We start from the raw sequence: 16,540 nt of genomic DNA on the forward strand, positions 1-16,540 counted from the left end.
TTAGAATTTCTTGACTGCAGCATCAATGTCTGGAATGATCTCCTTCAAGTGGTTCCACTGTTCGGCAGATAGGGCAATCCCTGGAAACAGCAAAGGAGAAGGATTACAGAGACATGCCTGCAGAGCCAGGCATAGCATAATCAGCAAGTTCCACAGCCAAGGTGGCTCCATAAGGGCAGTTATAGAAGGGAAATTTATGATCTGAATCAGATCCCAGAACAGAAACTGAGGCAGCCTTTTAAGCAGAGCTTCTCCATGTTAACACTCTAGCAAATATGAAATGTGTGCTTCTGTGGTCCTCCTCTAGTACTATAGAAATATGGAAAGCTTTAATGCTCCTGTGAGACGGTATCCCACATTTTACAGATGGGGAAAAGGAAGTAAAGAGGAGGAAACTGCTAAATGACCCAAGGTCATAGCAAAGCTGTAAATAAACCCTAGGAGCCCTCACTCCCAGTCCAGCAATTAGAGTACCATCCTTTGTGTTGGCCAAATGGGTAATGCAAACTCCCATCCCAGCAACTGTAATTTCAATTACAAAATCTATCACTAACATTCGCTATGATGGCTTAAACTTGGAGGAATTGGCTTCTTTTTAGCTCCTTAGGCAGGAGTTTTAAGTTTTAGACAAACATCAGTGGCTAGAGACACTACATCAAAAAAGAAGAGACCACATTCATATGAACATTCCTCTACAGACCCAAGTTCTAAGTAGCAGATGAACAGATCTTCTGTCTTGTATACTGGGCAAGTTTCCTACATGTGCCAAAAGAGTTTAATTCCCCTTCTGTCTCCCACTCCCCCTAGACTGGCACAGAAAGGTTTCAGGGATCTGTTCCTGCCTTTCATTACAGGATAAGCTGTTTGCTTTAAGTGACTTATGTACAGTGGTAACTTCTTTGAAGGAAATTAATTTCTGGAGGGTAAACCATGCTTAGTGTTCGAGGGGCAAATCAAGCTGAAAGAAATTCATCTGCACAGACACAAAATCAATAATGAGAACTGAACGGTTCCTGGGAAATTTCATGTAACTGAATCTCTGCTGAATACCCCAACACATAGGGCAGAAGAGGGGAATAACTTACAGACATGGCCTGGGAACTTAGAGTCAAGTGAGTCAACTAAGCAAATCACTGTCAGCCGGAAAGTTGCAACGTAAAGGGCCATGAATGAACATTAACTCAGTAGTGGGAGAGAAGTTCTGGAGTGAATGATGCCCCTGTTCCACAGCAGCCTTTAAATTACTTGCTGTGCTGTTTTCCTCTTTCCTTTGTGTCATATAAAAATTACGTCAGATCATGTTATTCCAAGGACCGCATGGCTCTTTAATAAAGGGCCACCCAAACTCTGTTCCACTGAGGGTCACACTGGGCAACTTGCCAGGAGCCTCAGATATGCACCTTATGTGGCACATTGTAGTCATCCTGGCTTTAATATGGAGGTATAGCCTGGAGGGATTATAGAATTCCAGTTTCCGTTCAGATTGAGATGGAATATCATATTCTGGGATCCTGCAGTCCCTGCTGACTGCACTTCCACTGTTAAAAGATTAGGGTGAATGCACGTTACACTTTACAACCCCAGAGTTCTAACAGGCCCATGTGCCAATGTATGCTGCTTCAATATATATTTAGTTTTGTCTGTCAATAGCCAGACGCTGGATAGCAATGTGCGAGTTACAATTTTCTACTTTCCTTTGGCCTGTCTTATTTTATACCCACAGAGGTGCTGTTTATAAGAGAAATAGTTGGAGGGGAGAAAAAGGGAGCAGGAAGGGTGAAGTTTGGTCAAATTAAGGTACTACATCCCTGCATAGTGGAGCCTTATGCTGGCTATCAGAATAACCCCATCTTCGATCATGTTCCATCTCCTGCCTTTTATCTGATATTCAGTTTACCTACTGTTCATGTCCTTCCTCAGTTGAAGTCCCCCTTCAGAAATGGGCAGGGAGCCAAGCTTCATAGACTAAGGTCACTGTGCTGGTTGCTCTTTCATTAATAGCCCATCATGGGGCCGCGCAGCTCACTTCCCAGCATCAAATGGCAGTGGGAATATTGGAGACTTTCAGAAGTTGCTGAAGTCAGTTATTTAAGAATAATGTAAAGTTTCCAACTCCTGGATACAAGACTGCCCTAGACTCATTCATGATTTTAATTGTATTGGAAATGAGATGGATATGATGCATTACTGCCACCTAGTGGAGATGTCTGGTTACCTTTTCTCCCAGGTTTAGTGTCCCCCTCCTTATCTATGTAGAATTCTCGGATATCCACAAGGACTTTCCCCTTAAAGCAGGACACTCGGACATAGCGCATCTTCCCAATCTGCAAAGATATTAAACCACAGTTAAAGAAAGGTCTGGATTTGAGTTGAGGAACGCTGTAACCAGCTTCATATACATGAATATCGTCCATATTACTTCATCTCATTACTTAAAACTCCATTGGGTCGACACAAATTGTATTTAACTGGAGAGAGAAAGGACACACCTATGCAAGAAACCAGGAAGGAATTCTGATTTGGCTAGAAAATTAACAAATAGAAATTTGTGTGTGCATGTGGCGGGGGGATCTGAAGGAAGTGACAGAGGTAGATTTGTTTGTAATACCTGATCCTCTCCCCTCCCACCAATACCTGGAACATGCCCTCCTCTTCACTGTCTTGCCCTTGACTTTTTGTTGCCACCTTGGAAGTTTTGGCCTCAGTTTTTGGCCTTTTCTCCGGCTTGGACGGCATCTCCTTTTTTCTTTTCTGTAAAGAAGAGGTCACAATTGGACAGTTCCCCCTTCCCCTTGTAATTAGTCTAGTTCTCAAGTCTATGGGGCTTCTAGATAGTTCAAATGATAGGACTTACACACATTTCATCAGATGGGATCTGATAAGTCACTCGCAGCCTCTTCAGCAAGACATGCTAACTGCAATAATACTAACATGGCACTCTACTGTTAACTACACTAGCAGCCAGCAGTGCTTGGGCTAAATGTGTCTGCAACCGCTTAAAACTAGACTGCAGCCAGTAAAGTGGGACAAAACTATGAATAATTACATTAAAAACTACACTAAAGGAACATTCAAGCTGTAAAGTCAAGCCCTCAAAAGTCAGGAAGTGCTAGAATTAAAGTTGTTTGCGCAACCGTCACTCGCTGCATTATGATACAGCCTTTACATGGCTCTACAAGGCTGAAAGCCATCCAGATCCGGAAAGCAAGGATGGAAACTGCTCTCCCTTCACCTGCTGTGACTTTTCAAGTAACATTAGAAAACCCCCAAAGCCTCTTCTGCTTGGCATGGATGCAAAAAAATGATCCACTTGTTGTAAGCATAGGGTTTGCCTCAGTGCCAACGAGCACCCTAACTTGCACAGTGGTATGACATGGGAAGGACACTTAGTTGCTGACTTTCACCCTAGAGCTCACTCATGACAATGATGTCCACTAAGTGAGTACCCTGGAATTCAGGTTATTATTTGCATGCCCTCAGGATTAACTAAAGCACCTAGAACATTGCTCCTTTTTTCCACTGGAGGGGTGTATGTATAGGATGGGAATACCCGATATGTGAAAGCAAAGTCAGACTCATTCCCCAACTACTGTATACTGATACCTTTTCATTCTCAGCATCAGATCCACTGTCTGAAGTGGTTGTTTCCACAAGCTCCTTGGACTTGGGCATTCTGGAAGACAAACACCAAAGAAGAAACACTGAACCCTTCACTTGCAATCCCACACAACACTTATAGCAAAATAACCCCCTCCTCACACTACAGATCTTTAGCTGCTAGCACAGGTAGCTCGCTCCTCCCTCTGATGGCAGAGTCACTAGGCTTCACTTCATGTGGAGTAAATGACACAGAGTCATAACAATGCTCCAGTTCCAGTAATCTAAATGGGCAATTCAGTCTTCAGCAGTTGTCTCGGAACGATGATTAAATCAGATGTCGTGTTGTAAAGCCACATAACATGGAAGATGGGCAAGAAAAAGAGGGATAAGAAAATACAACACTTCTTAGATCTCCCCAACATTTCAGCATCTCTCATATATTTCTAAAAAAACCACAAGGAGTCCTTGTGGCACCTTAGAGACTAACAAATTTATTTGGGCATAAGCTTTCATGGGCTAGAACCCACTTCATCGGATGCATGGAGTGAAAATACAGGAGCAGGTATAAATACATGAAAGGATGGGCAGTTGCTTTACCAAGTGTGAGGTCAGTCTAACGAGTTAGATCAATTAACAGCAGGATACCAAGGGAGGAAAAATAATTTTTGAAGGAAGGTGCCCATCAGTGCACCAGTCACCTACTCTGAGACGCAGAGTAAGAACTCTGCAGTCATCACAGAGTGCAAGGAATAATTCCAGGGATTTTTGCCCAGGCTCCTTACCACAAGGAGGACTGAACTGAGGCTAGCTGGGGTGAAAGAAACTTTGGTGGCCCTGTGCTAACGGACACCCATTACAGAACTAGACAGAAGGAAATGGAGAGAGGAGAGAAAACGAGGGAGAAGGGTTGGAAAACTCCAAGTGCTGTGTACAAGCCCAGGGGAACTGGCAGTCTGAAATCCCCATGCCCAAATCAGATCCAATAAGTATGAGGATGAGCAGGGTGGTTTCATTGGGAGGGGGATATTAAAGCAGGTCCCCAAAGCTGCTCTTTGAGGGGGTGAACACTGTCTCCGAAGCTGTGAGCAGCAGTGACCAGATGGTCGCTTCAGCGTACAAGGTGGATGGGACAAGCATGGGAGTACCCCCAGAAAGGAGAGAGGCAGCAAGAGGAGAAGGTGAGGACTGAAAACTCTGCTGCCCTTCAGCAAGCCTTGCCCATCCTCCCAAAGGGAGCGAGCAGCATAGAAGGACGGAGGCTGGGATCCCAAAAGGCCAGGGGTCCCCAGAAGGGACCATGTTAGCATTGGGAGGAGGTCCCTGTATGAGGGGTAGGGCACACAGCCCCTTCCTACACAACGCCTAGCGATCCCCAGGAGCCTGGGGCATGACAGGCAGCAACTCAGCCTCAAGGTATTGGGGGCCAGGGGAGGAATATTGGGGGGGGCTGAGGCAGAAGAGACAGGGGACACAGTGGGAGCACTGAGGGAGGTGGGCAGACATGGAGGGGTCCAGGGCAGGGGAGCTGGGGGAACTTTTGAGGGAGATCAGGGGAGTTGGAGTGCTGTTGAGGGGGGTCAGAGGCAGAAAGGTTGGGGGCTGGGGAGATGGGGGCTGGGGCTGTTGGAGGGGGGTCAGAGGCAGGAGACCCAAGGGGAGGGGGCTGTTGGAGAGAGTCAGGAGGGCCAAGGCCATGGTGGGGGGTCAGAGGCACGAGGGGCTGTTGGGGGGAGGGGGATTCAGAGGCAGGAGGGCCCAGGCATCTGGGGGAGATAGGGCTGTTGGGGGTGGTCAGAGGCATGAGGGCCGAGGCCGTGGGGGGGGTCAGAGGCACGAGGGGCCGTGGGGATGGTCTGGGGGAGATGGGGCTGTGGGGAGGCATGAGGGGCTGTTGGGGGGCTCAGAGGCACGAGGGCCGTGGGGAGGGGTCCAGAGGCACGAGGGGCTGTTGGGGGGGGGTCTGGGGGAAATGGGGCTGTGGGGGGGGTCAGAGGCACGAGGGCCGTGGGGAGGGGTCCAGAGGCAGGAGGGGCTGTTGGGGGGGGGGGGCTCAGAGGCACGAGGGGCTGTTGGGGGGGGGGGTCTGGGGGAAATGGGGCTGTGGGGGGGTCAGAGGCACGAGGGCCGTGGGGAGGGGTCCAGAGGCACGAGGGGCTGTTGGGGGGGGGGGTCAGAGGCACGAGGGGCTGTGGGGGGGTCTGGGGGAGATAGGGGCTGTGGGGGGGGGTAAGAGTCACGAAGGGGTGGGGGGGGTCAGAGGCACGAGAGCCGAGGCCGGTGGGGGGGGGGGGGGTCAGAGGCGCGAGCCCCCCCCGTACCTGGCGGGGAACGGCGCGAGCGAGACTCTCCGACTCCGAGCGCTGGGCCCCGCCCACGGCGCCCGCGACTCCCTCCTAGCGCCGGCTCCTGCCAATCACCGCGCCCCGCGAGCCAATCGCTGGGCCCGATTCCACCAAACCAGTCCCGCCCACAACCGAGCCAATCGCTGGGACGTCGGTCAGGTCCCCCCCTCGTCCCCCCCCCCCCCACACACACACATACAGCTGGGCAGGGGGTGGGCATGAGCTGGTAGAAGCAGGAAAAGCTCGGACTCCTGGGTTCCTCCCCTTCCCTGGGAGGGGCACCTGCCCAGAGGATCAGAGCAGCGGACCCAGGACTCCTGGGTTCCATTTCCAGCGAGGGGGGAGCCCCCGGGTGGGCTACAGCATCCCTGGGACCCATTTCTCCTTCCAGTCGAGACCAGGGCTCCTGGCCAGCCTGACTGGAGGGGACGGCTGACTCGGGGGTGAAACTCCTGGGTGGCCTGCAGCCCCTGGGTCAGCGCTGCCCTGCAGCCATGCTAGGTAGGGCCCTACCAAATTCACGGTCCATTCTGGTCAATTCCACGGTCATGGGATTTAAAGAATGGTAAATTTCATGATTTCAGCTATTTAAATCTGAAATTTCATGGTGGTGTAATTGTAGGGGTCCTGACCCAAAAAGGAGTTGTGGGGCAGGGGTCATAAGGTTATTGTGTGTGTGTGGGGGAGGGTTGCGGCATTCAGAGCTGGGCAGCCGGAGGCCGGCGGCTGCTGGCCGGGAGCCGAGCTCTGAAGGCAGAGCTGCCACCAGCAGCAGCACAGAAGTCAGGGTGGCCTGATGGGGTTTTGCCACCCTGACTTCTGCACCGCTGCTGGCAGGGCACTGCCTTCAGAGCTGGGCGCCCCGCTCACATCCACTGCTCTACAGCCGGCCAGATCTGAAGGCAGCACAGAGGCAAGGGTGGCAGTACTGCAACCCCCATAAAATAACTTTGTGACCCTCCTGCAACTCCCTTTTGGGTCAGGACCCCCAGTTAGAGAAATGCTGGTGTCCGCTGTGAAATCTGTATAGTACAGGGTAAAAGCACACAAAAGACCAGATTTCACATGGGGACACCAGATTTCACGACCTGTGATGCGTTTTTCATGGCCATGAATTTGATAGGGCCCTAATGATAGATAAATCCGGTAGGGTAAAGCTGTAGGGTGAGGCTTTCAAAACCAAGGACCTCCACTCCACATGGACATCAAAGCTCCCATGGTATTTTTCATGAGGAAGAGCTTGTCTACACAGAGAGTTATTCCAGAATAGCTGTTCCTGATTAACTCCCTGTGTGGATGCCTTTATTCTGGGATAAGAATGTTTTATGACAAATTAGCTTTGTGGATTTGGGATAAGGTGCTCCTTTTCACACCCTATTTTAACCCAAATTAATTTCCTTGTATAGACAAGCATCTGTAATCCCCACTCTGATTTGTGCAGTGTTTCTCCATGTGACAGCTGGCTGTCACCCCAGAAGGGGTTGCATTTCAGGAACGCTGTATGTAAACAACATACAGCTATTTGGTATTGCAGGGTTGCTGTGGTGGTCCCAGGATATTAGAGAGACAAGGTGGGTGAGGTAGTATCTTTTATTGGACCAACCTCTGTTGGTGAAAGAGATGAGCTTTCAAGTTTGTAAACTCAAAAGCTTGTGTCTTTCACCAACAGAAGTTGGTCCAATAAAATATTACTTCACCCACCTTCTCTCTCAAATATTTGGTGTGTAAGACACTATAGCAATGGAAGATGTTACAACACCCCAGGTGACCAAAGTCTATAACCACCAGGGAGGTTATATATTTAAGACTTATAAAAAATATTTGGCTTGACAAAGATTGCTCTGAAAGTTCCACACTGAAGATTTTTGGCTTATGTAGCTGCAGTGTTCAGTGCCAATGTTAAAATCAGGTAGGTAGAAATCTGCAAATATCCACTGGCACCAGTGGTAAAAGTTTGTGGGCTGAAAAATTGTCTCAAACACAGGTGATAAGCATTCCTGTTTGTGGCACATTCTCTACAGCTGGAAGTGTAGACCGTGGCCCCAATCCAAAAGAAACTAGGATTGGCAGACTATACAGACACCCTTTGGGTCCCACCATTGTAATATCTGCTAGTTATATAGCAGTTTGGAGACATCCAATTATAAGCTTCTCAGGGCAAGGACAGTCTGATTCTCTCTGGACTGTGTCTGTGACATTATGGGTGCTAGGGGAATATAAATAATAATCTCATGTAGAGAATTTCCCAACGTTTTAACATCCCTGTTTTACAAAGGGGGAAACGGAGGCATTCACACACTTACATGACTTGCCCAAAACTAGAGAATAAGAAAGTGGCAGAACTGGAAACACAACTCAGGGAGTTCCTAACCTAACAGACCAGGCATCATCAGGACAATTAAGACACTTTTGCTCAGTCTTTCTATGCAAAACCAGTACCCACTAACCCCCAGTTTATACTGGGCCCAGTAAACCAGTTTATACTGATCTTCAGCAAATGGTGCACAGCCCATCTTACTAGAGCAGCATATTGCTGGCGGCGGGTGTTTATGTGTGTGTCTCCTTACAGTGGAAGCCCAGGGAGGGCCATGCTGTAAAATATTTTTTGTACTGGGTACCCAGATGCATGACCAATGGGCCTCAGGAGGAAGGAGAATTAACCGCAGGGACTGCACTGCTTCTACTCCAGCTGCATGGTCTCCGTTTCTCCATTATATTAAAAAGTAAACTGGTGGTTAAAGACATCTAGCACTCCTACAGTGGCCAAAACACACAAGCTCACTAAAGTCAATAGAAAGACTCACATTGACTTCAACGAACCCCAGAAGCCTTATTGCCATGTAAACTCAGAGGCTTGCTGCTGTAGCAGAGTTAAAGTCCTCAGCTCATATACACACTACAGCAGCAGAAATGGAAAGTTGCAGCTGCTCCTCTTTGTAGCCTTTTGGCAAAAAGTTTCATATGCTGAGTGCACTGGTCTGCTATGCATTTTGGTTACAGCCACCTCCAGCTCTTTGGTTGTTTCACCATACCAGACATTGCCACAGGCAACAGGCTCACCCCTTAGGCACACAAAGAGTAAACAGACATGTCTACTGATAATGATTTTATTTTTCTTTTCCAGAACATTTTCTCTCCATAATGCACGTCCCCTAATTAAATGCATTGAGTGATTCCGGAAAGAGACACAAAAAACCCAACAAGTCTCTGCAGTAAATTAAAAAACATCTCTGGCAGTGAAAATAAAAATTCACCATTGTGCCTATGTGTATTGATTGTACTCCTTCCTCCAATGGAGAATGGCCAGAACTGAGTGGTACCTGCCAACCAACAACAGATGCACAAGTCTAGAAGAACCGTTATCATGAAAACGGGCGCACACAAAAAATGCAGGATTAGTGTTACTGTGGAACAGCTCTGTAGCCTAGTAGTGGTAGCACAGGAATAGTCTGATGAACTAGAGCTAGTGGTCTGCACTTGCAGAGAAGCAGGCCGGTGGCCTAGCACCTTTTCCATTTATGTGCAAAGAAATCCAGATTTGGTTTTGCAGGTTATCGGGGGCTAAGAATGTTAGTGCGCCTCTAATCATGCCTCGACAGGAAGAGAGCAATGCCTCCCGTGGCTCACTGACAGCTGCTCCAGGACAGCCAAGATGAGGTGGTGGAAGGTTATGTTGGTTATTCCTGAACTGGCAAATTGGTAGATACAGATTAAGCGTTAATAGATGTAGGATGTTAGAAAAATCAGGGTGTTGCTCAGGGTTTTCACAAGCAGGGACAGGGACAGGATCTTCAATTACTGAATTATACGGGGCAGACAACATGCAGCTTTGGGTTGGAGGCTGGAAGACCCACGTCCAGCGGGTGAGAGGCTTACTTATGAGAGTAAGCTGAGAGGCTTACTTTTAAAAGCAACCGGCAAAGCCACAACAGAAAGTTAAGCACTCAAAATACATTGTGACTAGCCCCAGGACTCAGATAGAACGGCATTAAGATTTAACTAACCCCTTTAGGCATTCTTTTTGGCCTTTCAGATAATGTGCTGGATCTGCTAGATGGAAGAAGTCTTTATGCAATTGCTGACACGGCCAGTAGTTGGGTTATCCTAGATGAATGAGTTCTGGGGACTTCATTTAGGAAGCCAGAAAAGCCAGTGAATTGCACAAAGCCTAAAAAAGAATTATAGCAATGAGCCAAGTAAGTTGAGGCAACCATCAAGACTTTAATTTAAACCTCATTTTTACATGCTCAAAAGATAAATTCAGCTGAAATTATCCATTCTTCATCACAGCACAGATGAGACAGTTTTGGAATTTATAAGCAAAAATGTATCCAGATGCTTTTGTGTTATGGGTAGCTGAAAAAAAGCATGCACTGCTCATTTTAAGCCAATTTGGTTTGGTGCGTGTTTTGGGTTTTCTGTTTGTTTTTTGTTGGTGGTTTGTTTGGGTTGTTTTGCTCACCCCCTCCCCCTAAAAAGTAGCAGAAATCTACCATTTAAAATGTTCATATTGGCTCATCCTCAATGAGTAGAACCCCCTTTCAATTTGCACCTAAATATAACCAAGCTCAGTGTTTGAAAAGTCCTTTTTGCACGTGCAGAGTATTAAGTTTGGTAACACTAGAAGGTACAAGCATAGGATTAAGTATTGGAGGTAGTTTGTATGTGGCAGGTTTTCAAGATAGCCAGCTTTTCAGCACAGTAAACTCTCTTGCCTGGCCAAATTCTGCCATCCTTAAATCAAGCAAAACTCTTACTGAATTCACGGAGAGTTTGCTTAAAGGGATTAGTTCAATCTTAATGCACTGCTGTCTGAGTTTCAATTCAAGATTGCAAAATTTGGCCCATTATATGTAAACTTTTTCTACCGCAATTATTATATGCCAGACTCCACAGGACAGAGCTGCGGTGATAACTTCTAGAGTTTCTTCCCTTCTTGCAGAGATTATAAACTCAAAAACAGTGTGGGGATTACTAATTCTACTGGCAAAAACCAATCACTATTGTTCAAGGAATCTATCCTCCTCAAACCTAATCACTCTGGACTGATTTTCTTGTGTGCAAAATAGGGAAGTTAAAATAAAAACATTCTTAAATGTAGTAACACAGGCTGCACGGGAGCAAGTTACGTGTGTATAGCCTCCCCAGCAGTCTGTGTGAGCAGAGACTGAAAAATGGTGGCAATAGACAAAGCCTGTTTGGAAAGCATAAGTAAGTGCTGAATTTCATAGCCTAAAGATAGCAGGGAAAGTTGAGAAGGATGCTAGCAGCATTGTCCCATAGTTGCATTTTAGCTAAGGCATAATCTTGTCCCACCTGCATGAACTTGGTTACCTATTTTAATTATTACTTCTGCCAGGCAAACCAAAAGCAGAGACAGGGCACATGGGTAGGCTAAGGGTGAGCCATGGCCCATGCCCTGCAGAAATACCTGAGAGATCACAGTGGTCCCTTCCGGCCTTGGAATCTATTACGTTCAGACAAACGGTGGCTGGATTTCTTCCTGTATGGTATTTTATGGTTGGGAAGATTAAGCAGATACTGTGAAATCTGAAACTGCCTGGTGCAGCATCATCACTTTTCGTTGTTACAAAACAACGCAAGGGACGGCACATGGATTGGTTGCAAGTTTCCAGTTTGACTTTGCAAGGGGAACCCAGCAAAACTGACACGCCAAGCAATAAGACATTCTAATTTCAGGGACCTGCAATAGTGGGATGAGAGTACAAGACTGCATTCATACACTGATAAATTCCAAGGCCAGATGGGACCACCGCGATCACCTAACCTGACCTTCTGTATACAGCAGGAGAACGTCCCCAAAATAATTCCTAGAGCAGATCTTTAGACAAACATCCCATCTTGATTTTAAAGTGGTCATGGGAAATCCACCACAACCCTTGGTAAATTGTTCCAGGGGTTCATTACCCTCTCTGTTAAACGTTTACACCTGATTTAAATAGATCAAAAAGTGGCAGCCACTTTCTGCTTCAGCTGTGAGGAGGCTGTAATTCTGCTATCGCACATTGAGGAATATATGAATGCTTTGGTATCAGCAGGAACACTGTGATCAGCAATGCAATGCCCCTAGCTGCAATAATTACCATGAGCTGAACTTACTTTCTATAGTGACAGGATAGGGCTAGACATGCCTAAATGAGATAACAGGGTAAATTGCTTTGACTCTGGAGAGAACAGGTCATTGTTCCACCAATGCCTTTGAATATGCATTGTAACCATGTGGCCCTACCCTCCTTGGTTTAAGATAACTGCCACTATGTTATTTCACATTATCAGGAACTTCTGGTATTGATTTCCCACCATGTAAGGAGCTGTAAACAGTTGGTTTAATACTACAACCTTGAAGGGATCAGAGCTGCAATCAATTGTTCACGCTGGTGGAGATGTTTGTTACTCTCAGGCTTCAGCAGACGCTGGAACAACTTGTATAGGCGGGCTGCTGAGCGCCATTGAACCAAACTGTAAACCCTGAATATGATGGAAACCACTTCAAGCTGCGGCACCCCCGTACCCCTAATTCCAGCACCTATGAGCTTCAGTCTCTTCTTGTCTTGAAGATGCCAGAATGGGCTTTTCATTGCATATGCGAGTACACTGGCTCTGTTCGCTTCTGCCCACTATTAGTAAATATTACTTATATTAAAGTGAATTAAAGCAGGATTGCTCATAACTTACTTCCTATTAGCTGTTCTAAATGGAGTAACGGTGTCCCAGCAAGCCTGGTTCAGTAATGAGCTGGGATGGAGGAAAGGAGACATTCCTTGGGGTGTAGAGCACTAGCAAGTTGCAACATAGTTATAAGCCTCTGAAACATCTTCGTTTGCACATGCTCCGTAAGGGTTTACAATCTTAGGAGCATCTACCTGTCAGACTATCTGTAATGGGCATGCTCCATCCTAAGGCTGAGCAGGACGCTCCGTGCAATTGCTCCTCCCAGCTGCTGCATGCAGGGCCTAAAATGTTACAAGGCATAAAAGCTAATGGCAGTCAAATTTTTCCTCCAACTATTCCAAAGCAAGAAGGAAACAGGCTTCAAATCCACTAGGAAGGGCTTGTCCAGAGGTGATGCTAAAACCACCAAATGCACAGTGGAACCTATTTTAAGGAAGCACCCAAGAGCTAGCAAAAGGCACGTCTCTCGAGGGCCTGATTTTCAGAAGCACTGGACACCTATGATACCAATCGAATGTCACTGGGAGCTGCAGTAACTCAGCAAGCGCTTCTGCTAATCAGGCCCGTTAGAGTGAGCCACTGTGGATTGGAAAGCTTGGCAATAGCGTGAAGAGCCTTGGGCAAGGTGCATTTTCTCTTGCTTTTTAAAAAAAAGATGGTTGAAAAATAAGGGTTTCAATCCCTATCCAAAGGACAATACTACTAAGGGCATCTGGCCACAATCCACCACCTTTTCCTAGCTAATCCATGTTCAGTGAATAATGCAAATGAGGACACTCAGCTAATGTTTTTCTTGCTTACAGGAAGGTGGATAGTTCAACTCCAAGCCACAAAAGATCGAAATTCAGCCTCAAATGGAAAGTGGTGTTTTAAATAAAGAGAGTCATCTTAGCTTGTAGAAGTACTAGATCTATGCATGGAAGTACAGTAACTACAGAAAGTATTTTAAATGTTAGATTGCTGTTGCCTGCAGGAGATTTGGGTCTTTAAAGTGCCATCTACAGATGCCATTAACTTACAACTTTTGGAAAGGTCTTGAGAGGTTTCCATGTAGGAACATGGTGGTTACCACACTGCTGCACCTACTCTGCTAAGCAGCCTGGGGAATCATCAGAAAATGGTTGCAAGACACAGTGTTCCACTTACCTGAGGCTGTGAAATTCAGAGGGGTTTAAAATGGAGAGAGAGCACACTTTGGCATTTGTCTGTCTAGACTGGAAAATTCCCAGGCCTCTGCACATGCATTAACAACAGTTTTGGGCAACAGTGTAATTTCCCCATCGTAATGTATTAGCAAACAGAAGAAGTAAGATCTTGCTTGAGAAAAAAAGTACTGGAGAACAGGTGAGCTCCAGCTGTAACACGTGCTCTTAGCTACAATCTGAAAACAGTAACGTTTAATGACATTTTCATAAAACCTTCTTAAAAATCACCACTAACATCCCACCTCCCTCCAAACATACCACAGGGTGCATGTAAAGGAAGCAACAACAGAGCCTTGGCAAGTTACCAATACTATTAGGCTAGGACCAGTGTTTTATAAAGAATAGTGATGAGAAATGCTAAACAAGACCCTGAGATGAAAGTGAACAGGACTAAAATCTGCCCAACTGCAAGTGGAAAGAGAAAGGAATGGAAGCGAATGGATTACTGACCGGAGATCATGGCAGGAACTAGGTCGTTCCTGCTTATATTATTAATCTAACCATCAAACTGTTTAAATATACAGAATGGCTTGAGACCTGATCCGGCAGCAACTATAAACTTAGGAACCCCTTAAAAAAAAAAAAAAGACCACCACACACCTGCACACACCAGTGAGAGTTAAGCACAGAGTGGCAACAGCATCGAACTGAGGGATATCAACCTCAAAGGAACCTGGGCACAGCGGAATGCAGCCTCCAGCTGAGGGAGCAAAACATGCTATGGAAGGAATCCTACTGTGGCAACCAGTTAATGATCCTCTCATTTCCCAATCAGATTAACAGTCAAGATCGTTTACAGTGCACTTCCAAAAGAAGAACCGGTTATTGCACTGTCCAAAGAAAATGCAATAAGCGGTTTGCTGAAGACACTGCTTGCTGAGTGCTCCCTTCCTGGTTCCAGGGAGGGAGCAGAAGGAAGAGGTGCAGTATGAAACGCGCTAATAATTATCTTTTAATTTACATGTGCACATTTTTTAAAAAACGAGTGCTCTGAGTCCAGTTGGCTGGGCCGAGCTGTCCATCCCCTTGCCCCGTGGATTCAGCCTCCAAGCTGGCTGTATGGCACATGCCTGTGAAACCAGGTTCAGCACCTTCACACTTACAGAAACTTCTTGTTCGGAGGGAACTTTGCATCAGCCATTCAGTGTTTAAACAATCTGCAGGGATTGACTGAGTCTCTGCGCATCTCCCTCGCCACAAAATGAAGGAAAATGGACAAAGTTGGGGGGAGACCCAAAAACAGTGCACAAGAGTTGAAAGTTCTGTTAATCTCTGCTTTCCTCCAGGATGGTTAGAGGAGAGAGGGAGAAATGGCAGGAGCCAGTGGAAGGCAGAAGCTCCTGCTGGGCTCACCGGTGGCTCAGTGCTGCTCGATGGGTTGGTGATTTGCCACTTCACTGCTGCTTGGATTTAAGGGATAATCTCTGTACCGTCTTGTAAAGGAGACCAAAGTGCTAGAAAAGGGAGGGGGGAAAGAGTAGTGAGTCCATGACAGTGCTAGCAATCTGGCAATGTGTGTTCTTCTCTGCTCACAGGGAAGAAGGAGCTCATTAGGAGGCTGGAGGCAGTGCTAGCATATAAATGCAATATCTGACTCAGGGCTGAGTTCACACTCATATCCCTACCCTAAGGAGAACTCTGCCTCCTTCTGGATAGATCTGCTCAGGGCTTGGCAAACTAGGCTCAGTTGTTACAGTACAGCAAGTGAAGCCAGGGTTATGAGGAAAGAACAATGAATTACTTACAGAAACACTCACTGGGCCTGTCCGCAGTACCATTATCAACTCCTGTTTTCATGGAGAATTGCCATGAGTATTTGCTGTTGATCTGCAATCAGTACTTTTGGAACCTGCTCCAATTGAAATGGATGGCAAAACTCCCACTGACTTCAGTGCACATGATCTGGCCCACTGATAGTAACATTTGGCTTGTAGTGATTTGGGGATTGCAAAACAACAGGTAAAACCACAGATTAAGGCCAACCGCTAATCCTTTAACACTGGTCTTATTTTTCGCTGTTTTAGAAATCATTGAAAAACCCATGTGATTCCTATTTTCTTTTAAATGACCTCTGCAGATATTCAACAAACCCTGGTTACAAACCCTAACCTTAGCAGCAGCCTCCAAATGACCCCTCATCAATCTAGCTAACTAATAAGAAATAAATGGGTGGACAGGACCATTTGAATTATACAACAGTATTTTGTGCTTTTCTTTCTATTTAATATTATTGTTTATAAAAAGACATTCATCAAATGGTGGGCATTTCCTGAAGCATCTAACTTAAAAAAAGAAATAAAAGAAAAAGCTTGTTATGAAACAAGAGGACTGGGTACAGACTGTGACCCAACGTGGTTACCTTTTATTGAGCATTTAACCCAAGATCAGGAGCCAGACTCACAATGGTCTCTGTGACACAGCACCACATATTCTTCATGGTGATATTATACGATTATGGCATAATTATGATGTATTTTATGCAAGATAGGTCATGTGAGATATTGGAAAGGTTATGATTTACTGAATATGATTATCCTATTTGCATGCACGTATCATTTTTGTATCTAAAGCTAGGAATACTGACTATATATCAGTATTACAAATGTGTTTACACCTGGGGAATGCCCACTAGACAAGATGCCTTCATTCTGAAAACCTGAGTGGGGAAGGGCCATTAGCGAAAACAACAGGCCTTAGAAG

The 16,540-nt window shown here is 46.1% G+C and overlaps 2 protein-coding genes across 3 annotated transcripts in view; both read right to left on the reverse strand.

The window, feature by feature from the left end:
* LOC141977976 (activated RNA polymerase II transcriptional coactivator p15-like) lies at positions 1–3,672 on the reverse strand. Its single transcript, XM_074939812.1, has 4 exons — positions 3,604–3,672; positions 2,635–2,751; positions 2,216–2,324; positions 1–80 (listed from the first exon to the last, which is right to left on the reverse strand). Exons 1-4 carry the CDS (start codon positions 3,670–3,672, stop codon positions 1–3), a joined length of 375 nt encoding a protein of 124 aa, XP_074795913.1.
* The window catches only part of NCLN (nicalin), a 26,237-nt gene continuing 13,300 nt past the window's right edge, over positions 3,604–16,540 (reverse strand). The window contains exons 15-16 of one of the 2 annotated variants that reach the window (XM_074939690.1): positions 15,194–15,294; positions 3,604–3,673 (exon numbers count right to left, since the gene is read on the reverse strand). In XM_074939690.1, the coding sequence (XP_074795791.1) occupies positions 15,235–15,294 (60 nt within the window). In that variant the 3' untranslated portion in view covers positions 3,604–3,673; positions 15,194–15,234. Of the gene's footprint in view, positions 3,674–9,047; positions 15,295–16,540 lie in introns of those variants that run through there. The other variant, XM_074939691.1, reaches the window with a different exon arrangement.

This window comes from Natator depressus, chromosome 25 (assembly GCF_965152275.1).
Source record: "Natator depressus isolate rNatDep1 chromosome 25, rNatDep2.hap1, whole genome shotgun sequence".
Classification (NCBI taxonomy): domain Eukaryota; kingdom Metazoa; phylum Chordata; order Testudines; family Cheloniidae; genus Natator; species Natator depressus.